General features: G+C 33.8%; 3 protein-coding genes across 8 annotated transcripts; 1 reads left to right on the top strand and 2 right to left on the bottom strand.

Annotated features, from left to right (window-relative positions):
• On the top strand, positions 461–7,085 carry LOC109340032 (folylpolyglutamate synthase-like). Of its 3 annotated transcripts, XM_019577591.1 has the most exons (18): positions 461–569; positions 716–861; positions 953–1,018; positions 1,236–1,345; positions 1,729–1,789; positions 2,553–2,636; positions 2,754–2,810; positions 2,972–3,032; positions 3,194–3,240; positions 3,377–3,454; positions 3,843–4,007; positions 4,096–4,374; positions 5,103–5,181; positions 5,423–5,575; positions 5,939–6,090; positions 6,472–6,527; positions 6,684–6,759; positions 6,972–7,085. In XM_019577591.1, the coding sequence occupies exons 1-17, from the start codon at positions 557–559 to the stop codon at positions 6,706–6,708; spliced, it is 1,632 nt and encodes a 543-aa protein (XP_019433136.1). In that variant the 5' UTR covers positions 461–556; the 3' UTR covers positions 6,709–6,759; positions 6,972–7,085. The 3 variants fall into 3 exon arrangements, with proteins under 3 accessions (XP_019433136.1, XP_019433149.1, XP_019433145.1); XM_019577604.1 differs by lacking the exon at positions 6,972–7,085 and having other exon boundaries at positions 6,472–6,539; positions 6,581–6,732; XM_019577600.1 differs by lacking the exon at positions 6,972–7,085 and having other exon boundaries at positions 6,472–6,732.
• Positions 7,457–10,735, bottom strand: LOC109340066 (mannose-1-phosphate guanylyltransferase 1-like). Its single transcript, XM_019577638.1, has 5 exons — positions 10,572–10,735; positions 9,264–9,384; positions 8,881–8,943; positions 8,534–8,773; positions 7,457–8,451 (listed from the first exon to the last, which is right to left on the bottom strand). The coding sequence occupies exons 2-5, from the start codon at positions 9,372–9,374 to the stop codon at positions 7,780–7,782; spliced, it is 1,086 nt and encodes a 361-aa protein (XP_019433183.1). The 5' UTR covers positions 9,375–9,384; positions 10,572–10,735; the 3' UTR covers positions 7,457–7,779.
• Positions 12,811–21,822, bottom strand: LOC109340043 (ultraviolet-B receptor UVR8-like). 4 transcript variants are annotated; one of them, XM_019577623.1, is made up of 13 exons: positions 18,276–18,624; positions 17,527–17,600; positions 17,073–17,157; positions 16,797–16,928; positions 15,849–16,073; positions 15,459–15,698; positions 15,020–15,063; positions 14,395–14,433; positions 14,124–14,306; positions 13,635–13,725; positions 13,458–13,501; positions 13,173–13,305; positions 12,811–13,140 (listed from the first exon to the last, which is right to left on the bottom strand). In XM_019577623.1, exons 1-12 carry the CDS (start codon positions 18,460–18,462, stop codon positions 13,195–13,197), a joined length of 1,455 nt encoding a protein of 484 aa, XP_019433168.1. In that variant the 5' UTR covers positions 18,463–18,624; the 3' UTR covers positions 12,811–13,140; positions 13,173–13,194. The 4 variants fall into 4 exon arrangements, with proteins under 4 accessions (XP_019433168.1, XP_019433161.1, XP_019433156.1 ...); XM_019577616.1 differs by lacking the exons at positions 16,797–16,928; positions 17,073–17,157; positions 17,527–17,600; positions 18,276–18,624 and adding exons at positions 20,124–20,255; positions 20,400–20,484; positions 20,725–20,798; positions 21,474–21,822 and having other exon boundaries at positions 12,811–13,305; XM_019577611.1 differs by having other exon boundaries at positions 12,811–13,305.

Here is a 25,505-nt window from a genome sequence, read left to right as displayed (position 1 = left end):
TGTGAATAAGCATGAATATGAATTTGGTTACTGCCTTAATATGACATACTTTTGTCAAAAACATCTCATCTGATAAATGTAATTAAGAGAATTCTTTTTACCAAAAAACAGTAAAACACTAGGAAGACATGGAAATAGCATTTAGTGCTTTAAGCTCAATTTACAATCATATGTTGTGAGCATCACATTATGGTCAATTGAAGCTTATAATGTATACATGTATCATATTGAATAGAGTCAACAATAATTGAACATCAGTTATTGGATGATACAATGACAATGTATAAATCTTATACATCGTCTTTCTCTATTAAATAACACAATTATAGATTGCTGTAGACAAAAGAATACATATAATTTTAATTATTCTTATTATCATATCAAGAGATTGATTGACGATATATAAAACTTTTATATTATCATCCAATTTTTTTATTATTCAATCAATTAAACTAACGCAAACCACAAGAGACAACTCTTTCTATACCCTTTGGCATTCAGTTCTCATTCACAATTTCTTCACTGTTTGATTCAGATTTCAAAATCCTCAATCACTATGTCTGAACAAGGTGCTATTCCCTAATGATCTCTTTGTATACTAATATACTTTCAATTTTCAGATATGATTCGTTTCAATCTAATCTTCATTTCTAGCTTCTGGGTACTTCAATTCAAGTTAAAGTTTTGATCTTTATGTTATTTATTTATTTTCCAGAGGGTGGTAATGGGTCCCCAAACTCTTCATCTTTGACTCCTTATGAAGAAGCATTGGAGGTTTTGTCCTCTTTAATCATTAGACGCACTCGTGTAGATAGTAGCATATTGGAGGATCAATTCGAAGTGCTATTCAAGTACCTTAAGGTAAAAAGTTTGTGAATTGGTTTTGATTTTGAATGTTAAGGTAATTTTGTTGGTAGTGCTAATATTAATAATGGTGTGTGAAACTACATAGATGCTAGATTTGGAGGAGCCAATTTCAAATATGAACATTATTCATGTGGCTGGTACCAAAGGAAAGGTACTTTTTTTTATTAACATGAAGCTATCATAAGAGGTTCAACTAAACTCTTGCAATGATTCATAAGTAGCTGGTAGTTTATGACCTCTTATAGTTTGTTAGAGAGATTTCTGGCTTCTATGAATTTATAATTCTCTGTTTTTGTTTTTGTTGTGATTAGCAATTCTATGCTTATTGTGATGGTGAAAGTTGTTCTTTTGAACTTTGGTTTTCACAGGGATCTACATGTACCTTTACAGAATCTATATTGCGTAACTACGGTTTTCACACCGGTCTATTCACATCTCCTCACCTCATTGATATCCGGGAAAGATTTCGTTTAGATGGGCGAGTGTTTCATATGCTCATTTTATTTCCTTTTAGGCTTTTACTATGCATTCATCAATCACCAGTAACTCGTGTCACTTTTCATATTGAATTCGTTAACTAATTTGAATGGGCAATTTTGAATTCTTCAATCTTGATTATGTGTCTGTCATCTGCTTTATCAAGGGTGCTTACCAATTAAATTTATGAATTCTGATAATTTTGTTAAAACTAGACTTGTTTTGGTACAAAGTTATTCTTTACACTTTAGTACTAGTCCTAGATTTTGTACTTTTGTTCTCTTACTACATTTCACAGACCTGTAAAATACTTTGCATGGTGCCTTTATTGTAACATAGCTATTGTTCCCTGATTCATTACAATTATTCTTGTTGTTTCTTCAGTGTTGATATCAGTGAAGAGAAATTCTTAGCATATTTCTGGTGGTGTTATGATAGACTAAAGGTACGTTTCTCTGCATGTACACTTCATTTGAATGTCTTTTATTTTGAACCAGAACCAAATTGTTTTTCTACTATAGTTGTATACTGGTAGCTTATCCCAACTTTAGCTTTGAAGTTCTACAAACAAGTCTTCCAGTTAGTCTTAAGAATGACAAAAGGATAAGCTAATTTTGTTGAAGTCTTGAAGCAATTCCATTATTCTCTTCTAAGTTGCATTGACTTCAGAAGATAGTTGTGATGGAAGAGGAAATAGTTAGGCATGATGGCCCTGTTTATTAGTTTTTAGGTGTTTCTTTTTGTTTCACAGGGATATTTTATCCTCTTCTTGTATGTTCTATCTTATATCATCTAATAATATTTGTTATTATTATTATTATTCTTAAGCCTGATGGTGCCCTAATCAAATATTTAGTGTGAGCTTGTAAAGCATATGATGAAAAAGGGTCTTGAATATCATTTAGTTGAGAAAGGGACAAAAGGTTGTGATTTGTGACTGTTGAACTTGAAGCTGAAACTGTTAAGGCTTTATCAATTTGAATGTCATCTGGAACAAAACAAAATGAAAAAAGAGCAACACAATTTTAATACAATAATTACAATTATGTTGTTGTATAACAGTAATAATACCATATTGTTAGCTTTATTTAAGCCTGGTCATCATAGTGATCACTTAGAAATGTTGATACAATCTCTGAAGAGAATGTTTCTTATTTGATGTGCTTGCTCATAGTACTCATATAACTGGTTTCTCATATGGTGCACAGGAAAAAACTGATGACAATATTCCAATGCCTCACTATTTTCGCTTCGTTGCTATACTTGCCTTCAAGATATTTGCAGCAGAGAAGGTTTGATGCCTTTGCTTTAAATTTCTAAGCAAAATTGTTTTCTAGATAATGATACACTATTTTCTTGTATGCTGTTATTAATGAATTAAAGTTACTTTATTTTCAATATTTGTGCAGGTAGATGTTGCTATAATGGAAGTTGGATTAGGTGGCAAATATGATGCAACAAATGTGGTATGCATAGTTTTCATTTCAGCAGAAATCTATCGGTCCCTAACACTATACGACTGCTTGAGTATTGAATCTTGGTATTTGTGTTAATATTTTCTTCGAAGTTACTATGATAATATGTAGGAACGACCGAACGAGCTCATATTGACATGTTAATATTTCAGGTTCGAGAACCTATTGTCTGTGGTATAACATCCCTTGGGTATGACCACATGGAGATTCTAGGTGATCACTTATTTAATGCATACATATAGCTTATGAAAATATGTCTTTTTAAAATTGATACAATCTCTTACTTAGAGTATGATTGAACATAATGTTGCAATGTCACTGATTTATTCAGTCAGTTGGGTACTTTGGTTTACTTCTTCTGGATTTATCAACAGGAAATACTCTTGGAGAAATTGCTGGTGAGAAGGCTGGCATATTCAAGGTATTTTTTGGAGTAAAATATTTCTTCTTTTCAATAATGAAAAATACTTTGGAAGTCTGTCATGTGTCAATAATCTGCACTTTCTTCCCAATGAAGTCCTTTTATTTGTTTGTTTTCTATTTTGATTTTGATGTAGGACCGGATTCCAGCTTTCACAGTGCGTCAGCCTGATGAAGCGATGCATGTACTTGAAGAGAAAGCTTCTCTATTAAATGTAAGTATGTTCTTTCTTGACTTTGTTCTGCTTCTTCTGAAATATATTTGAATGGCTGGTAACTTGGTGTAACTGTATTAAATTGGCATGCTAAAATCAAATAAAAGGATACAACTGGGCACATGTTTATTTCAGATCAAAAGTCCAAGTTTATTTTGCCATGTGATGAGTTCAATAGCAATTTTGCATATTGTGCAAGCACATTTGATTATTCTGTTAATGGATGATATATCTTTAAAACTTCTATATCGAGAATTTAATTCTGCATGCCTTATATACATGTGGCATTTGATTAGGGTGTGTCTTCAGTCTTCACATTTTGTGCACTTTTTAAATTCAACTCAGCAGCTTTTTCAGGAAATGTTTGAGCAAATCTTGCTAACTTCAGGTACCTCTTCAAGTCGCACCCCCATTAGACGCCAAATTGCTAAATGGTTTAGCACTTGGTCTTAAGGGTGAGCACCAGTATCTAAATGCTGGTCTTGCCGTTGCATTGTGCTCTACATGGCTGAAAAGGACAGGACATCTTGGAGACACTGATTTAGAACAAACTGTAAGTTTTAAAAGTGGTTCTTTTTACACTCTTTTCTCTCTCCTTTTTTATGCGTTACTGCTGAAGTAGTCTATATACCTGCATGAAGAATACTTTGCCAGAGCCGATCATAAAAGGGTTAACAAGTGCAAGTTTGCAAGGAAGGGCTCAGATTGTTCCCGACCAACACATCAATAATGAAAAACCAAATGAACTTGTCTTCTTTTTAGATGGTGCTCATAGTCCAGAAAGCATGGAAGTATGTGCAAGGTGGTTCTCTCTTGCAATTAAGGAATACAACCTGGATCAGACCTTGTTTCATCAGCAACCTGATGAAGCAGTGAAGATTCATAATGGTGAAAGCGAAGTCCAGAGAAAATCCATTCAGGTAGAGTGCATATTTAAAATATTATATATGTAGCTGAGAAAATAACAGCTGAAGTTGGATCTGTCACTATAAAATAAAGTTTTGCAATTTCTATTCTGTTGACCAAGCACAGAAGTTTTAAGAATGTCAATATGAAACTTGCGAAGTAACGAAAATAAGAAAAACTAATGTTTAGTATGCCCTCAGTTAGATAATCACAATTTGGGGAGACTGTCAAGTGTTTAATTTTATCTTCAGGCTTGTAAGATTGATTTTAATCAGGAACCATTATAGTAAACATTATCAATTTGTTCAAACTTCCTAGACCTTTCTTTCTGAAGTATTTAACTTGAGACGGGTGAATTGATCATCTTCTTGGTAAACTTACCATAATCTTCTATTCAGATTTCAGTTTAAAGCTAGCATTATCTTAACTAAATCAGCCATGGGACATTGGGACTTGGTGTATCTAAACTCTTTACTCTTGGCAAAGGAGTTATACTTGCACCTTTGTTATCTGTGTGCATTTTAATTTTAGTTAGTTTGGACATTTTTCCTGATTGATATTTGACGACCTTTGGTCGATCTTCTATAGAACACACCCAGTTTTTATGTTTTTGCTTCACATCTATTGACTCATGGGCCCTTTTCTCACACTGATAAGAGTGGAACAGCTACTATTTTTTATAAATAAAATTGACGTGCTTCATGGAACTTTTTTTGAGTTGAAGTCATTGATTTACTTGCAGATATTGCTATTCAATTGTTTGCCAGTACGAGATCCTCAGATGCTTCTTCCTCGCCTGATGAAAACATGTGCTGATCATGGTGAGTAGTCTCGGGACTTTTCTAGAACATAATTTCCCAGTAATGGTCTAGTCCAGTAATGAATTAAAATAACTTGATACATTAGTAATATTTAGCAAAAAAGTGATTTTCTCCTCTATTAATTCTGTGGTTACTTCTCTCCGTCGGTAGAAAAGTATGCAAAATATTCTTTTTCAGTAGCAATTTTTACTTCTTTATTCTTTATCCATGGAATAAAGATACAAGTAAATTGAAATTGTAGGTGTCCACTTCAAGAAGGCCCTCTTTGTACCAAGTTTATCTGTCTATAACAAAGTTGGATCCCAGGCTTTAACACTGAGTGATCCTAATGTTGATCTGTCATGGCAGTTCACCCTTCAGAGAGTGTGGAAAAATCTCATGCAAGATAACCAAGGTATTGATCAATAAACATTTGTTATGTATGTATTTAAATTTTGATGCATTCATCTTCATGTAATGAAAGCTTTACAGTGGCCTTGGAGTTGATTTCCAACATTTGTCTCACTATATCCCCTCATTATGACATAAATCTGGCCCATGATTAACTCTACACCATCAAGCCTCTTCAACACTCATTACTCACATACATTCATTTCTAAACTTATCTTTTCTTTTGGGTTCATTGAGATTTATTAAAAGGTGGAGTAATAGCAAAATGCCTTCTTAATACCCAACTTTTTGCATTTTTATTTCCTCGACATGACTTTTAAGTTGTAGAGCTTTAGAAAATTTTCTGACCAATCTGTTGACTTAGCAGGTAAAAGTACTGAGATTGATTCTGAAGAGCTAAAAGATGATGTGGAAATGAGTGCCAGTAATTGTGAACATAGTGCTGTGTTTCCCTCATTGCCAGCTGCTATCAAATGGATCCGGGACAGAGTGCAACAAAACCGATCAGTTCGTTTTCAGGTAACATAAATTACGCCGGAGAGTTGTGATTACTCACATCAGAAGATAAGAAATCTAATTATAAAATTCATTCTTATATAATGTGCACTTGGTATGTGTTATTCTATGTTTTCACACAGTTAGGTCTCATTTTAAACTAGTTTTTCTTTTACTTGAAAGATTTGATGCAAGATTGTATATATAGTATATACTATATTCTGAATTTTGGCTCAAAATTTTCACTATCTTTTTCTACATGTCAGACTTGATCTATTCTCTTCTAGTACATAGGCAGGGTAAAGAAAAGAATATGGATATCTACAAATAGCTCTTGAAATATATACAATTATAAATCTTCATATAAAAATGATTACCCTTTATGTGGCTTGGTTGATGCATCAGGTCCTAGTGACTGGTTCTTTGCATCTTGTTGGTGACGTGCTGAAATTAGTGAAGAAGTGACTCATTGGACAAATTTGAAGTTTCCTTCAAGATAGGTGTCTACTCTAATTTCTAAACATGTGAAGTGATAGTGTTCATGACCTTACTGCAGATGAGTTTTCTCTGGCACTAACAGTTCATTGTAATTTCCTGTGCTATATTATACTTGCCATTTGGATCCATGGAAGCAATTTATGACCAATAAGGGACACGATCATGATATTGGAATGCAGACAAGTGTGAAAATATGTCTGTTTCGCTCGGAGAAATTTGTGTGGTTTGGGACAGATACTCCCAGATACATCACATTATTGATTATGCATTATTCAATTATATTTACATATATTTATAATATCAATAGGATATATGTGTTTGGAATCCTTGGTCCACGACTACACAGTAATTTCTCCATGAAGGGAGATAAGTTTCACACATAAATAGATACATCAGAAAAAAAATGGGGCATTGAAACCTGTAGCCCTTTACCAGAGAGCATATCTTCACAGGTGAAAACTCCTTCATAAATTATTGAAGTCTGCATTATAAAAAATGAGTGTACTACACTCACAGTTGAAGAGTGTCTTTTACGGTAAGCACATCATATATCATTTATGTATTAATCATCATCAACTTCTAAATAAAAGTAACACATGAATGACAAATTATGCATTGACGCCATAAGAAATTTTACATTGACAATATGCATTGATGATATTAAACTCAAAAAATGCTTTGTAAATAAATTAGATTAATAATGATAATAATATAGGAAACGAATTAAAATTGTGGAATAAAGATTACTACCCATTTACTACCATCCCTTCTCTTTGAACCATTAGACAAACACAAACTTAAACTGAAGGAAAACTTAATCATGTCAAGACAATCAGACACCAGAATAACTCATCGAAACACACCACATGACTAGTTTTCCAAGATATCATTAACCAACTAATCATTTATATTAGGGTGCCCCACTTGTCAAGTTGCAATGATAGGAGATAAACAAATAATAATTTATTTCTATACACACCATAGTGACCATACATTAAAAATACACAACTTTTGCACAAAAGACCAAATTTATGCCCCTTACAAAGATTTTTACCTTATAACTTGTAATGGCATCACTCATTTTAAAGGAAAAACTGACTTGTACACTGTAGGGAGAATAAAAAGGAATTGAATAAAGAACAATAAAACAAACATACAAACATATTCCAGACTCGATAACTTACTACCTCTTCAGAACCAATTTGAACATTAAACTCACATGACAATCTCTGGTTTCAGAATACTTGACTTGATCTCCTTGTGAGGCAAAACAACACCACCATTGCTGTAAATTTCATCACATACATGGACATCTTCTCCAAGGATAGTCATATTCTCTACTCGAGCCCATTGTCCGACAGTAGAATGCCACCCAATGATACTGCTAGATATACAAGCATGCTTTTTAATCCGAGCTCCTCGCATTACTGTGCAGCGAGAGACCCTAACTCCTGCTTCAATAATGCAGCCAGGACCAATAGCAACATCAGGTCCAATGAGACATCCCTCACCGATTTTGGCCGTCTCATCTACAATGACATTCCCCACAATGTGAGAGCCACTTGCCAACTTGGGAGATGATTTTTTCTTTAATGAGTCTAAGTAGAGTGTCAGGCCAGAAATATAGTCCCTTGGTTGTCCAATGTCCATCCAGAATCCAGGCAGGACCATTGCATATAGCATTTTCTCTGCTGCAATCTTCGGAAAAACCTCCTTCTCGATAGAAGTGGGTCTCAGTTCAATTCGATCCAAAACAGAAGGGTTCAACAGGTAGATTCCAGCATTGATTTTGTTGCCAACAAATAACTTTGGTTTTTCGACAAATTTCTCAACCTGCCCTGTAGTCTCCTCCATCACAACCACACCATACTTCGATGGCTCATCAACCTACACATATAGAGGAAAATGATAAATTAAATGTAGGGACTCACATGATTGCAATGGATATTTTTTTGGTCAATTAAGGTACCTTTGTCACCATTATAGAAGCCTCTCCTCCATGGGCTTTGTGGAACTGAATCATTTCTTTCAGTGGGTACTCACTGATAACGTCACTGTTGAGAACAAAAAATGGCTCTCCAGAATCACCTATCAACTTATCCCTGGCAAGGGCCAGGGGGCCAGCAGTTCCAAGTGGTTCAGTTTCTTGAGAACAAGTGATCTTGATGCCAAGCTTTGCTTCAAAATCCTTCAAGAAATTCAACATAACCTGCAGTAGAAAATATCAACAGACTCAAAACAAAGAAGAGACTTCATCCATATAAACTTTTTTAAGCATTGCATAAGAAGTGTTGTAATGAGAGCCAAGACTCTTACCTCTGGTTGGTAATTGATAGCTAGTACAACTTCAGTAACTCCAATGGCCTTAAGAGCCTCAATCTGAAAAATAAGTCAAATTAAAAGGTATATCAGTAGGATGGTTTATCAAGCCACTCTAATGGGAATAGACATAAAAGATGCACCTAAAGCCATACTCACTCATGCACCTACAAAAAAGAGTTGCTTTTTTCTTATCATATATCTATAATATACAAAGAGAAGTCTTCTAATTTTTCAAAGGTTGACAGATCCATGTTGTCGAGAATAAATACATCAGATATTGCATAGAGAAGGAATTCAAAAGCAAATCATATCCCTAATTTACATATCTAGCATAACAGTTTTAAGAGTTCTGGAAAATTAACTTAAAATAGCTTTACCTGATGAAGAATCATTGGCTTGTTAGCAAAATCAACGAGAGGCTTAGGGAAACTGAGTGTCAATGGCCTCAACCTTGTTCCAAACCCTCCGACCAGAATTAATGCCTTCATTTTGCTTTTCCTATAAATTTATAAAATTTGAAGTACATCAACAAAAGCCGAAAGATAACACAGTCTGAAATATGATAAGATAGGTTCCACCCAGTCCTAAAAATAACAATGGCAAGAAAGAAGAAGTTGCACAGAATTCTTAAGTGAACAACTGGCAAGTAACTTGAAACCGAGCTTATATGTGTCATAGACATAAGCTAGAAAGGAAAGCAAAAACCCAGGAAAGGTTGTATTATGAGGTGGCATTTAATAAGAACAACAAAATGGTTGAGTTCTGAAGTAGGTAAGTTTATGCACAGAATAATAACAAATGTATACCCGGGTTCACAGTGCATGGTAAATGATTGGTATACTACATTGAACAGGGAGTTTAAAATATGCAGCTATTTCATTCTCTCAATGGAATAATCTATTTTATATAGCTTTTATTAAAAGAAATTCTGCATTCAAATCCTTCAAAGTAAAGCACATTGCTTTGATTCAACATAGGAGAACCAAATACACTTAACATAAAGATATTAGGTTGGCTATCATGGAAGAAAGTGAGTTGTAAAGGAACGGTAGCTTTCAATCAATCTCCTTATTCTACAATTTACATGGCCTACTACTCTCAACAAAATCTAAAACCAAAAAAGTTAAAAACTTACTTGATAAAAAGAAAACCCCAATCAAAAGATGCAGTGATGTGTTATGAATTCTATATATCATAGAACAAGTAGCATTGAGTAAATTGACACAATTTAACAAGGTTTTAAATCTGTATCCGTGATACGCCCGATATGTTAAGGTTTTGGGACTAGCTGAAACTGAATCACAACCGCAATTATCCCTTGTGTGAAAGTTTTGGAAGTCTAAACAGCGATTTAAAACCTTGCATTTTAAAATTATCCTGAATGGTAGTTTATTTATCCATATGAACCTACTTTTTTTGCAAATGAAAAATTCTTGGTCCACCACATTACTCTATTTATTCTTATGCTGCAAATTAGATCAGAAATTAACCAGATTCATGAAAAAACGGAAGTAAAAACAGTGACTAAATAAACGAATCCAACACATAAAACGTAAACAGATCTGAATAAAGTTTTTTAACAGAAATTGAAATTAGATAACAAATCCAAACATCCGAAAAGGAATAGAAAAAAACTGAACAAAACGAAGAAACATTGTTAGAATGAGAATGGAGAATTGAATTACCTTTATATTTTATTTATTTAGATCTGTGTCGTTCGTCGAAAACGAGAAACAGAAAAACCGAAAAAACAGAACAGAGTCTCACGGTTAAACCTCAACACGGACCGAGTCAACGCGCCGAGTCCGAGTGAGTGAATCTAGAACGAGCCAAATTAAGATAATGAATGAACCAATGCCAACGAGGCTTCTTTATATACCCGCACTCGCGCCAAAACATTTTTTTATTTATTATTTTTCATGCATTTTTTATTTATTATAATATTTATTCTGTGTGGATTTGAAAATTAATTATTCATTTAATTGAATTATTGAGAAGCAAGTTGTTTTCTGTAGGCATGGGTGTGGGGTTTCCCTTATTTGTTAGGACAATACCGTCGGTGGCATCCTTCCATGTTTTTCACACTTTGGTCAATTCCTTTCTTTCAAATTTTGGTATTACTTTTTATAAAATATTATATGGTTGAAAACCAATCATGTGTAACTATTTTCACATTATTCATTTGAAATAAATCAATTTAACTTTAAGCTATTATTATATATTAACAATGAAAATGTGTTTAAGACTATTAATTGTTAATCATGTGATAATGTATTCAATTTTACACTTGCTTGCATCACTTTTTTATATTTTCTTGCTTACTAGTACACAGCTTCATCTATTATTAAGTGATCCTATCTCCTATGTTGTTTCGTCATTTTCTATTTTTAAAATTTGTGAATAATTGTATATCACTTTTTATATTTAAAAAATAGATAAAGAGAAGATACACCTGTCTAAATTGGGAAAGAAAATAAACCTAAAAATAATTATAATGAAATTTATATATTTTTAACCAATATAAAAAACTTCATAACAAAGCCCAAAAGAATATGGTATCTCATATATATATATTAGTATTATCATTAACATGGTATCAATTTGGATTTATTTTACTCCTTTATTTATAAATAAAATCATTTTGGTCCTTCTTATTGATTCTTGTTAAAATATTCTCAACCTTCAGCACACATGAAGGTTTTGCATAGTTAGGATCAATAAGTACACATAAAACAAGATAATAAAATGTACTATAATTGGCAATTTTATTTAATATAAAATGAGAGGATATTTTTATCCTAACATACAAATTTAAAAGTGACTTGTCTCTCCATTCAGTTCAATTTATTTTATGTTACCTTTAAATTGCAGTCAAAGTCTCTTTAAGGGATGAGTTTGATGTTAAAATTTTATACAGTACCTAACTATACGCGTTGACTGGCATTTTCCCTTTGACAAAATTGCAAGTTAGTAATCTGGTCAATAGTGGTCATGTTCCTCTTATATCATCGGGTTTTGCAACTTATACACATGCATATGTACATGTGTTTGGATTCTATGAAGTGTAAAGTAAGTTTTTATTTTATTTTAAAGTGAGTTATTAAATATGCTTTTACCTTGGATCGTTTATTAGAAAAACATTATAATGCACCTTATTGTATCATAGATAAATATTCTAATGCTAATTAACTTTGGGTTGTTGTGGCAATGAATATGTAAATGTTTGTCATGTGTGGCCTCAACCTTCACATGGATTAGATTAGCTGTCATCTCATTGTTCAAATACTTTGATATGGTTATGTATCCAATTGATTATATTGATTGAGAAAGAGAAATATATGTATACACCAAGAGTTTACGAGTTTTTTATATTATTATTGTATTATTTATTATCTATTTTTAATTGTTATTGACTCTTAAATAAAAGTAATTTAAATGAAAATGGTAGAAAATGTTACACTCTTATTTCTTTGTTATGATAATATGTTGGTTCAAATGCCAGCAATGAACCAAATACAAAAACTGACGCTGCAATTGCTTGATGTAATGTAGCTCCCTCCTACTTTATAGATTAATGTTACTTAAAGGAAATATATGAATACTGCAAATCACGGGTTCAGAAAATTATTGGCTATCGACTGTGTATTATGTCTGAATGCAGATCTACCAAAAAATTGTAAAGGTTCTTTAGGGTGTACTTGCATATAAGAATTTAATGAGCATGAAGTATTAATTTATGTTACATCATAGAAACTGTCCAACCAATGTCTCTGAAATTGAAGAATTACCAGAAATATGGATCCGAGAGCATATTCAATACTTTGCTTTAATGGAATGAGTCCTACTTTAAGTAGATTGTTCAAGGATTATTGGGACCAAACAAGCCACAAATCTGAACCATACATTTGATTATGGCATCTAATTATACTTGAAAGTATACACATTCAATTAAAATGTACAGAACGGTGCAGAATGTTTACATACATGAAAAGGACCTAATACTTCCTTCTCAAGTCAGAAATTGCTTTCATGTGTTCTTAAAAACTAGACCATTCATGGTGTGACTCACACCATGAAATAATACAAGCATATATATTTTCGGTATAACCAAAGGTATCCCCTCACACTATTGGTGAGGAATTAATTCCATTCGGGGTGCGTGACTGTTTCTCCCAACAAGTGTCGCTCCGAGGAATACAAGCATATATGCTTATGTATAACACTACTGCATGTACATATATCCGTGACTTATGATTTACCTGTCAAAGAGAACTGCTAAGTGCTAACTATTCAACAAAATTAGGGGACTCAGGCCAGAAGAAGAGTATGCCACCAACCACAAGCAACATTTTTAGGGACATAACCTTCAATGGCGACCTCAGAAGGAATTTTACGGTCAATCACGTCCCCGAGGCCCAGCTGCCACACCCAGAAATTACAACTTAGAACATTATGATACCTCAACTTAGAACATTATGATACATTAGAACATCACTTAAGATACATGTGGTTAGATTAAAATGTGAAATAGAAAGGAGATACATAACAAAAATGTAGAGTGATATAAGTACCTGTCCATATTTGTTCCATCCCCAGCAGAAGACTTTGCCACCCTCTTGAAGAAACACAAGCAAAAGGAACAGAACTAATGAGAATCTTTCTCTAAAACAATAGACACACAAATTTGATCTCGGACAAAAAAACACATCAATGTACATGCCATTTGAAGTCTGTGTATTATGGTATACCTGTTAGTAAAGCAGTATGACGAGAACCACAAGATATGTTCTTTGCATGCATGTTTTCCAAGTTTGGAGAATCTACTAGTCTCGGTAGAACCTGCTTCAAAATTGAAGTTAACACTTAAAAAACGACTATCATAGTATATGCCCTTGACTATTAGAAATATAAAAATGACATACATAGTTGAGCTTTGGGTTACAGAAACTATGATGAGTGAAACAATCATAGTACGCTACTATGCTAGCGATTGATGTAATCTCGTAAAAATGTTTGGTTTTATAAAAATGTTAGAGAGCCAGAACTATTTGCAATAACAATGTAGCATTCTTCTTGATTCTTGGGTGGATGAGTGGTCCATACTACTCTTCCATCCAACAACCACCCTTGTAGTTTTGTCAAAAACTGGCCTTTTTTCCTGGTTGTTTAGCATTACTCTGTCGTTTTAATGACAAACCGAGCGAGGAATATATAGGATGACAATAATCAGGGCATACCTCAGCTTGATCAGAGCCAGTTCCCAGTTGCCCGAATTGATTCCCACCAAACACATATACATCACCAGCAGCAGATGTACATACGGTATGCCATAGTCCTGCAGCGACTCCATCTATTCGGATACCCAAGAGGGAAGATACGCAAGTCGGGCTTAGTTCATCATCTGTAGTTCCTTGCCCACACTTGACCAAAACAAGATGACATCAATATAGTTTAGCAAGAATAAATATTATAAGAGAATAGAACAGATTATCCCTTGTTAGAGTGAACCTCATCTTCAACATCTACATTGCTTTTGTCCACCATATTCTACATTGAAAAATAACTAGCTCAATTTATAGACACCGAAGAAAATAAATTTTCTTTTCATCATGTTTCTTTTTAGGTACCCATCTGCATGGTAGAGTGAGGGCACTTGCCCCCACTCAAATTGGAAAACTTTCTATTGTATATGAAATTTATTTTTTATTTCCACCTTAATAGAATTGTGTTTATGTATTTAAATGTTATTTTTGCTCAGAGTAGCTAAAATTTATGGGTCCATTACTGCCAGAAGGTAAAGTTCATGGTTTGCTCCTAGAGGAACTTTGCACCAGATAGTGCATGCATTCTAAATTTCTAATAATAATAATATTAGCACCCACCGGAGCAACTACATGCTTCCGACATGGAACACGTCATAAGATTTCAATTATGATTAATAGTGATAAAAGTTGCTGAATAGGAAAAGCTCTTCACTTGTAATTCTTTGTTAGAAAGCCATAAAAATAATAATTTGGCCATATGCTGGAGATAGGAAATAACTAAAAACTCAGCAAGATTAGTTGCCAAATAGAATAAGCATGCCAAGTAGAGCAAAATCGATCAAAAACATCGGTAGTTCAGTTTAAATTACCTGCCCATAGAGTCCCCAACCAAAAGTAAGCAAAGCTCCAGCATCTGTTAATTCAACAGATAGATATTGAAATATTAGTATTCCTGAAATTAACCGAAGAAATAATTGTTTTTGATAAGCTACTAAGCAAGTTGTTCGGATTTCAATACTGTAACCAATCAATTTTAAACCTAGTATCTACATAGACAACAACACTTGTAGATAATTTCACAAAATTGAGGATATTTTGTAGGGATACTTTTTTCTCCTTCTCTTTATCAAATCATACAATTCCTGCAGGTATATGACCATCTCATCTATTGTAATACTTGTTTTCTCATTCTAAACACCTTTAAGCACTAATCATGATACCAGCTAGGTAAAAGGCAACAGTATAAACCAATCATATCGATATCCTCGTTTAAGTTTTGAGAAGTAACTAAAATGCCGGAACATGTACCTGTAATCACCACACTGTGTCGACCTCCACAAGCAATGCCCTTTACATAACTTCCAGGGGCTCTTAAACCCTGTCCCTCTGAACACATTCTTCCTCGAGCCAGTGTCGTAGATCTATCTTTACCATAAGAAGTGGAATCAATACAAGGAACAAGATGAGGAGAGGAGACCATACGTATTCTGGAACCCAAACCAAGTTGCCCTTCACCTCCATAGCCCCAACCCCAAACCTGTCCTATATCTGAAACTCTCAGAAAATTAGAATCAAAGAGAAGTCTTAGACTACAAAAATGGCGCTTCAGTGAAAACATGACCACATTGTACAATCAAGTAAAAATAACATACATAAAATCTTCGGTAGGTTTTATGTAGTCCATATCAAAGTCTATACCTGACAATGCTAAGGTATGACGTCCACCAGCAGCAACACTTGCTATCCTTACACCCGGATTCAGTGTTACAAGACAAGGCAATGCTGTCAGAGTATCATCACCGGATGACGAGCTTTCAGCAGTTTGCTTTGCTGAAGAGACTCTCCGTCGCTTCATGCTATCTTCTCCGCTGGTAGTCGAGGCAGTACCTTCGGTAGATCTTGAACCTTGACAACGAGGGCTCACTGTTCCAAAACAACTCTGCATCAGTTATTACTCATTTCTTGAGAAAGAGGGCTCACTGTCCCTCTGTCATGAATCAGCTATTCCAAATTCTCTAATTGTTAGGTGAATGTACATAAATGATTTTATATATCTAACTCATCCCCTCACAAGACCCCTTTGAGCTTAAAGGGTGGACAATGCAATGAGAGCAGCATGGATCGAACTCTAGCCCACTTGGTCATAGAGTCTCTAAGACCATGCCCATGAATCAACTATTAATCCGAAGCTTTAAGTTGTTAGGTGAAGACATATATCATCAGCAATCCAGTGCACGAGGCTCACGTGGTGGGAGTTCGAGAGGGTAAACGTACAAAACCCCGTAAGCATAGAGACAATTACTAGAATTTAAACTTATGACCTCCATGTCACAATGCCACAACCTTAATGTTGTGGCAAGACTTGTTAGGTGAATACATCTGAATGGCTTTGTGTATTATATATCTAACAACCTCCGGAGAGGAACTGTTGGAGGCACCGGGAAGGGGAAGTAATGCTCAACATAAAAGGGTTAAAACTTAAAACTCTTTTCTTCTTTCTTTTCGGGTTGTGAAGATTTCATCCAATATCTTTGCTTCCCTACTCCTTGCTTGGTACATCTTAGCTAGCTTAGACCATTCCTTGAGAGAGACAAATAGCGGTAGAGTAGATAAAAGGCCATTGTAAAGAGTGCATTGCAAACATACCTTGCTCTGTTGACAATGAACTCTGCCATCCTGGTACATCTTGTTCAAGACTTATCCCTATAGATGGTTCACCAAATACCTTCCCAGAGGGTATACATTCTTTCCATCCCCATGTGTAAACTTCTCCACAATCTGAAAAAGAACAGCGAACATACTTTTCGGGTAAGACCAGGAAGAAAGCTTAGCCTAATGGATAAAATCCTTCACAATTGGAAGATATATTGATACTAATTTGTTGAATTTACTTTGTACACATTATAAGGAAATCCAACCAACCTGTTACAGTTACACAATGAGCCCATCCAGCTGCAGCATTTACGATATAGGCTTCAGGAGGAAGAGGGAAAGGCTCCGGAATTTCCTTTACAATTAAACTAGAAAAGTTAGCTGGCTTACAAACATACAAAAGAGAAGATGAGTGATAACTACTAAACCATATATGTTGTCATAAAAAAATGTATCATTCTATGCATCACTTGATGTGTTAGGTTTTAAAAAATGTATCATTCTATGCATCACTTGATGTGTTAGGTTTTAAAAAATGTATCATTCTATGCATCACTTGATGTGTTAGGTTTTAAAAAATGTATCATTCTATGCATCACTTGATGTGTTAGGTTTTAAAAAATGTATATCTCTGACCAATAAGAGCAAGTGGATACATGAAGTGACAAACTTTTTGGGACATCGATATAGTTACTTAGTGTCATTGAATATGGTTATGGATTACCCCATGTTTGCCTGAAGTTAGATAGCTTTGGCCTAGATCATTAGTTGAACCCCATGTGATGAGTTTTCCTGACTCTGATTAAGGAAGAACGAATGAGTTATTATGAATAGAGGAGATAGACATAACTAACTAACTTGACAGTAGAAGTAAAGGAAAAAAAACATGGCCTTGAAGGGCTATTGGAAGAGCTTGTCAAGCTTATTTAGCCTTGTGGGCACATTGAATATGCAAGGAGGAATGAAAGAGTTTATAAGAAGGAAAGACCCATAAAACTAATGTCTTAAAGCCCACGAAACTAATGCACTTTTTTCCTTATTTAAAAAAGGAAAATGATATATCCTCCTAGTGTATCCTCCTCCATATAGTAGGAGGATATAGCAATGCTCTTTAAAGAATCTTAATGAATAAGGTTAGTTTCCATGAACACACCCTTATCCAAAAATAGTAATTTAAATTATGTGGATGAATACAAAAGTCAAAAGATTTAGAACCATGGACACATGGGGAAAAAAGACATTACTTTATCGAGAATAAAACCAAATAAGCTCAAGCATCTGAAACCAAGTTGAGTTTCCATTAAAAGTAAATGAAACATAAAATGCAAAAACTTAATCATTTTCATCACAACCACTTTGAGTATCAAAATTCAAGGCAACAACATTTTAATAAGACGCAAAAAACTCATAAAACCGTGATACTCAAAATTAAAGCGAGCATATAAGGAGAAAAGATGAATAAGAATAAGACACCAGATAGAGCCATTGCAAATCCACAGCCACCACCACAAACATCATTCCATGAATAACAAGTCCCCGGAAAATTAACCGCCACCGGAGACAACAGAGGCAACCTCTGCGTCGTAGCACCGGGAAGATAACCACACATGTAAACCATTTTCTGACCATGTCTTACTTCAACTCCTCCACTTACATTCATGGCAAAATCAAATGAACCAAATTTCCTTAAAACTTAAAACTCTTTCCCCTTCAGATTTTATTTTTCTCGTTATTGTTTTGTGACAGTTTCTTCTGTTTGGAGAGACAAAACTGAAAGGAACAGAGATTGTGTTGTGTGTGTTTGGACTTTGGAGTAGTCACGAGTTTCTTTATTTTAATATAAGTTTCAGCTTGCCACGTCGGATGCTAACATGGGTGTTTGAACACGTGGCTTTATATTGGCCTCTAAAAGGCTCTGTTATTTTTGGCCACTAGTTCCGTGGAAGTTTCTGGAACTCATGTGGGTTTAAGAGCTATCGTGTTGCTTCCACTCTTCGCCACGTGGTGCTCGAAGAAGGAAACTCCAATCATTATGTGTTGCTACGTGTTGTTTTGTATGCCGGAAAAGGAAATAAAAATAATTAATACTACTCAATATTTTTGTATTAAATACCAAAATACAATCTAATATTTAGTATTTTTTTTAAAAGAAATGTCATTATTTAAAATTATTGTTATTCATGTTATTTTAATTATTGTGAGTAATTAGATGATTGTTTAAGGATTTTAGATGTATAAATGTACAATATATTTTTTATATTATTAACAATAAATATTTTACTATCCATGTTTAATTTCTAATTATTATTAATTAAAAAACGAAAATGTAAGCCTGACATTAAACTTATTTTTAATTGAAAATAAAGTTGTAACTAATATGAAAATAATGAGCTAATAAAAATTTTAATGACACATTTTTTTTAATCACAATAAATTTATATTTTTGTTATTAAAAATAAATAATAAACAAATATTTGTTTTTTCATCGATGAAGGTGATTTTATTCAAAAACAATGTTATACCACACCAAATAATTGATTAACTATTAATTGGAAATAAAGTTGTAACCTATCACTTCAAACTCCTCTTCCTGTTCCTTTTTTGGGCGAGAAATTCCTCATCATTTCATTCTTAATAAAATACCAAAAACGTTACCAGGATAATTGTTCTTCATGTCCGATTATATTGGCATAAATCTCGGCCAAATATCAATATAGAAGATTATACATCTAACTCATCCCCTCACAAGAACGCGTTGAACTTAAAGGGTGGACAATGCAATGAGAGCAGCATGGATCGAACTCTAGCCCACTTGGTCATAGAGTCTCTAAGACCATGCCCATGAATCAACTATTAATCCGAAGCTTTAAGTTGTTAGGTGAAGACATATATCATCAGCAATCCAGTGCACGAGGCTCACGTGGTGGGAGTTCGAGAGGGTAAACGTACAAAACCCCGTAAGCATAGAGACAATTACTAGAATTTAAACTTATGACCTCCATGTCACAATGCCACAACCTTAATGTTGTGGCAAGACTTGTTAGGTGAATACATCTGAATGGCTTTGTGTATTATATATCTAACAACCTCCGGAGAGGAACTGTTGGAGGCACCGGGAAGGGGAAGTAATGCTCAACATAAAAGGGTTAAAACTTAAAACTCTTTTCTTCTTTCTTTTCGGGTTGTGAAGATTTCATCCAATATCTTTGCTTCCCTACTCCTTGCTTGGTACATCTTAGCTAGCTTAGACCATTCCTTGAGAGAGACAAATAGCGGTAGAGTAGATAAAAGGCCATTGTAAAGAGTGCATTGCAAACATACCTTGCTCTGTTGACAATGAACTCTGCCATCCTGGTACATCTTGTTCAAGACTTATCCCTATAGATGGTTCACCAAATACCTTCCCAGAGGGTATACATTCTTTCCATCCCCATGTGTAAACTTCTCCACAATCTGAAAAAGAACAGCGAACATACTTTTCGGGTAAGACCAGGAAGAAAGCTTAGCCTAATGGATAAAATCCTTCACAATTGGAAGATATATTGATACTAATTTGTTGAATTTACTTTGTACACATTATAAGGAAATCCAACCAACCTGTTACAGTTACACAATGAGCCCATCCAGCTGCAGCATTTACGATATAGGCTTCAGGAGGAAGAGGGAAAGGCTCCGGAATTTCCTTTACAATTAAACTAGAAAAGTTAGCTGGCTTACAAACATACAAAAGAGAAGATGAGTGATAACTACTAAACCATATATGTTGTCATAAAAAAATGTATCATTCTATGCATCACTTGATGTGTTAGGTTTTAAAAAATGTATATCTCTGACCAATAAGAGCAAGTGGATACATGAAGTGACAAACTTTTTGGGACATCGATATAGTTACTTAGTGTCATTGAATATGGTTATGGATTACCCCATGTTTGCCTGAAGTTAGATAGCTTTGGCCTAGATCATTAGTTGAACCCCATGTGATGAGTTTTCCTGACTCTGATTAAGGAAGAACGAATGAGTTATTATGAATAGAGGAGATAGACATAACTAACTAACTTGACAGTAGAAGTAAAGGAAAAAAAACATGGCCTTGAAGGGCTATTGGAAGAGCTTGTCAAGCTTATTTAGCCTTGTGGGCACATTGAATATGCAAGGAGGAATGAAAGAGTTTATAAGAAGGAAAGACCCATAAAACTAATGTCTTAAAGCCCACGAAACTAATGCACTTTTTTCCTTATTTAAAAAAGGAAAATGATATATCCTCCTAGTGTATCCTCCTCCATATAGTAGGAGGATATAGCAATGCTCTTTAAAGAATCTTAATGAATAAGGTTAGTTTCCATGAACACACCCTTATCCAAAAATAGTAATTTAAATTATGTGGATGAATACAAAAGTCAAAAGATTTAGAACCATGGACACATGGGGAAAAAAGACATTACTTTATCGAGAATAAAACCAAATAAGCTCAAGCATCTGAAACCAAGTTGAGTTTCCATTAAAAGTAAATGAAACATAAAATGCAAAAACTTAATCATTTTCATCACAACCACTTTGAGTATCAAAATTCAAGGCAACAACATTTTAATAAGACGCAAAAAACTCATAAAACCGTGATACTCAAAATTAAAGCGAGCATATAAGGAGAAAAGATGAATAAGAATAAGACACCAGATAGAGCCATTGCAAATCCACAGCCACCACCACAAACATCATTCCATGAATAACAAGTCCCCGGAAAATTAACCGCCACCGGAGACAACAGAGGCAACCTCTGCGTCGTAGCACCGGGAAGATAACCACACATGTAAACCATTTTCTGACCATGTCTTACTTCAACTCCTCCACTTACATTCATGGCAAAATCAAATGAACCAAATTTCCTTAAAACTTAAAACTCTTTCCCCTTCAGATTTTATTTTTCTCGTTATTGTTTTGTGACAGTTTCTTCTGTTTGGAGAGACAAAACTGAAAGGAACAGAGATTGTGTTGTGTGTGTTTGGACTTTGGAGTAGTCACGAGTTTCTTTATTTTAATATAAGTTTCAGCTTGCCACGTCGGATGCTAACATGGGTGTTTGAACACGTGGCTTTATATTGGCCTCTAAAAGGCTCTGTTATTTTTGGCCACTAGTTCCGTGGAAGTTTCTGGAACTCATGTGGGTTTAAGAGCTATCGTGTTGCTTCCACTCTTCGCCACGTGGTGCTCGAAGAAGGAAACTCCAATCATTATGTGTTGCTACGTGTTGTTTTGTATGCCGGAAAAGGAAATAAAAATAATTAATACTACTCAATATTTTTGTATTAAATACCAAAATACAATCTAATATTTAGTATTTTTTTTAAAAGAAATGTCATTATTTAAAATTATTGTTATTCATGTTATTTTAATTATTGTGAGTAATTAGATGATTGTTTAAGGATTTTAGATGTATAAATGTACAATATATTTTTTATATTATTAACAATAAATATTTTACTATCCATGTTTAATTTCTAATTATTATTAATTAAAAAACGAAAATGTAAGCCTGACATTAAACTTATTTTTAATTGAAAATAAAGTTGTAACTAATATGAAAATAATGAGCTAATAAAAATTTTAATGACACATTTTTTTTAATCACAATAAATTTATATTTTTGTTATTAAAAATAAATAATAAACAAATATTTGTTTTTTCATCGATGAAGGTGATTTTATTCAAAAACAATGTTATACCACACCAAATAATTGATTAACTATTAATTGGAAATAAAGTTGTAACCTATCACTTCAAACTCCTCTTCCTGTTCCTTTTTTGGGCGAGAAATTCCTCATCATTTCATTCTTAATAAAATACCAAAAACGTTACCAGGATAATTGTTCTTCATGTCCGATTATATTGGCATAAATCTCGGCCAAATATCAATATAGAAGATCCAATTTATATAATTATCAATCATATTTGGATAGTAGACTTAGCCAAATAAAGGATAATACTAACAATGGCTCAATCAACAATGTAAATATCCACAAGTCTTAATACAATTTGGATTGGTGACATTGCTCAAAAAATGACTACCAAAATGAAAGATTAAATTTCTTTTACACATTTTTAATGTAAAGTTTTTATTTATCTTATGGAGAAAAGTCATCATATATAAACATGTCATGCATTAATTTTTATGGTCCCTCTACGCTTATCATATTGAATTACTTTTAGCATACGTCCTTATTGACTTTCTTTTTTTCTCCCCACTTCCTACTTTTTAGTGTGCTCCATCACTTCCATCACTAATTTGCATACATATATAGTGCCATTGGTGACCACAGTTTTCAGAATGCGAAATAAAAGGCAAATGGCTAAAGAGTGCAAAGTGAATAGGAATCTCATATATTTACATGGGAGGGTCCCAAAACTTTGTTTTTTGAAGATTTTGTGATGGATACATTAAGATTTTTGCAACACTACAGTTTCATTAACTTATTTCTAGAATAAGGTCCAAATTCTTATTATGGGTGCTTCTTCAATAATTGTTGATGAAATTGACATATATGTGCACACGAATGAACCACATGCATTAACCGTACGTAATAGTTTTGCGGTTCGTTGCTCCCTTACAGCCACAAATAAGACTCAGTTACATCACTAGTTATGTCATTGTTAACTGTATTAACCATAAGTCACAACCACCACATCACTCTCATAAAGGTGAAGCAAAGGTTAACACCTTCATGTTCAAATCAAAGCATACCAATCCCTATTTATTATCAATCCTTACCTAAGTCTGACTCATCATTAATTGTATTGTTCGACATTCTAATAAACCAATTCCTAGAGTAAGAATAAGTTATCAACATTATGTGTATATGTTCTACTAAGTTACTTTCATATTAGTGAGGACTTAGTCATTAGGATGAGTTTACCTCTTTGACATGACTTTCATAGTGTCTATCAAGATATTGATTTAGTGATATAAGACCCAACTAGATTCTTAAGATGATCAAAAGATCAAATGTTTAGATTCTTGGGAACAACACTTGTTGAAAAGGACAACCATATACACCGAAAATGATTACTTTTTTACTCTTTGGGTGAAAGGATAGTCATGATAGTACCCAAAAAAAACCTTAAAATTCATAAGATGATCAACATGTGTATGTTTTAATGCCTAACTTTTACTATAGACATGTTGGTGTACGCTCATATATCATTTCTCAGTGAGTTGTTAAAATTAGATTATTTATTTTATATGATGATATTTTTGGTACTATCAAGGATATCTCATCACTCTTTCGCATAAGAAACTAATCTATTCTGGGTTCGTGATTGCTCCTCCCAACAAGTGTCACTCTCATCTCATGAATTGAACTTTTGAACTTTTAATTTTATATAATTATAATTATGGGTATTGCTATTTGGGCCTCAAATATCAAGATCATGAATCAGGCCCACGCATTTATGACGTCACGTGTGACGCAAACCTCACCAGTCACCACCAATAGTCGTATGGGCCGGGCCCTATGATTTGGATAACTAGGTGAAGAATAAGTCGGTAATAATTAAGTGTGGTCGGACCCATGATAAGGCGATGGGTAAATGCTTTACTACCGTTTATCAAGTACAGTTTCCGTGAAGTTTGAGGCAATCACGTGCCTTCACGTTTTTAATTTTGAGCCTTTGATTAATAACGACGTGTATCGTTGCATTCCATGAGAAGCATGGTAATAGTGAAGTATCAGATTGGGACCCATTCAGTTAAAACCGTTAGATGTTTCTCTCATCAATCATTGGATGGTGGTAATTGCGTTTTGGAATTAGATCGTGTGGTGAGCATGCATGTGTGGACGAATGGTTTGTGTAGTGACATAACAAGGAGTTTTTCATGATTCAATTATTGAAATCACAAGGGATCTTAACTGGAGTAGTAGTAATGATAATATAACAAGTGTAACAAAGTAAACTTGGTTAAGCTCGAGCAATTAGTTTTATCTGGTGATGGAAACGAAAATAAAAAAAAATATGTGTAAAAAAGAAAATTCAAAACTTCACTGAAATGCTTGTTGGAAGAAAGTGATTTGTCATAATTAATATAAATTGTGTTGTTTGTATGTGAGATTAAGGTTCAAATCCTAAATCATTATTTTTGAATTTTTTTTATATAGAAAGAGATGTAGACATGAGCTTTGATCAAATTTTTATTCTCAGGTTGACTTTAGGACATCTTACAATTCCTTCTTTTTGGTGTAGAAATCCATTGTCATGTCAATATATAATAAAGGATTGATTTCATATTGGGAAACTTTTCCAGCATTGTTCAAGGACATTTTTGGATGAATTTATAAATTAGCAGTAAAACTAGGAGTGAGTATGGGTTAGGTTGGTTCGGGTAAGATTTGTCTCCTATCCGACCTTAAATATTATCAGTTAGGATTTTTTTCTTGAACATAATCCGACCTTAGACACAAAGCTAACTCGACCTCAAATATTGATTGATATATTTTACTTATTATTATGGATGTGTAATTTGATATATCAAATAATATATGTATATATGATAAAAAATAGAGAATCAATAATATTTCAACTAAAGCGATGTCATTATTCTATACACAAATGAATATAAACACATATTAACCTGATAAGTTAATGTCCATGAGACAAGCCAGGATGAGTCATTCTTGTTCATATTTGACCATAAATATTATTTGGGTCTAACTT

The sequence above is a fragment of the Lupinus angustifolius genome, chromosome LG02 (assembly GCF_001865875.1).
Source record: "Lupinus angustifolius cultivar Tanjil chromosome LG02, LupAngTanjil_v1.0, whole genome shotgun sequence".
In the NCBI taxonomy this organism is placed as follows: domain Eukaryota; kingdom Viridiplantae; phylum Streptophyta; class Magnoliopsida; order Fabales; family Fabaceae; genus Lupinus; species Lupinus angustifolius.
Note: the sequence above shows the minus strand (reverse complement) of the source record. Positions and strands in the feature narration are given on the sequence as shown.

Coding starts and splice junctions, on each gene's coding strand:
- LOC109340066 (XM_019577638.1), bottom strand. CDS start 9,374: ATGAAGGCATTAATTCTGGTCGGAGGGTTTGGAACAAGGTTGAGGCCA. Junction 8,944..9,263: donor AGCCAATGATTCTTCATCAG/GTAAAGCTATTT, acceptor CTTATTTTTCAG/ATTGAGGCTCTTAAGGCCAT. Junction 8,774..8,880: donor CTATCAATTACCAACCAGAG/GTAAGAGTCTTG, acceptor TTTCTACTGCAG/GTTATGTTGAATTTCTTGAA.
- LOC109340043 (XM_019577616.1), bottom strand. CDS start 21,660: ATGAATGTAAGTGGAGGAGTTGAAGTAAGACATGGTCAGAAAATGGTT. Junction 20,485..20,724: donor TAACTTCAGGCAAACATGGG/GTAATCCATAAC, acceptor TTAATTGTAAAG/GAAATTCCGGAGCCTTTCCC. Junction 20,256..20,399: donor TCATTGTGTAACTGTAACAG/GTTGGTTGGATT, acceptor GTTCTTTTTCAG/ATTGTGGAGAAGTTTACACA.
- LOC109340032 (XM_019577591.1), top strand. Junction 5,182..5,422: donor GAAAACATGTGCTGATCATG/GTGAGTAGTCTC, acceptor TTGAAATTGTAG/GTGTCCACTTCAAGAAGGCC. Junction 5,576..5,938: donor TCTCATGCAAGATAACCAAG/GTATTGATCAAT, acceptor TTGACTTAGCAG/GTAAAAGTACTGAGATTGAT.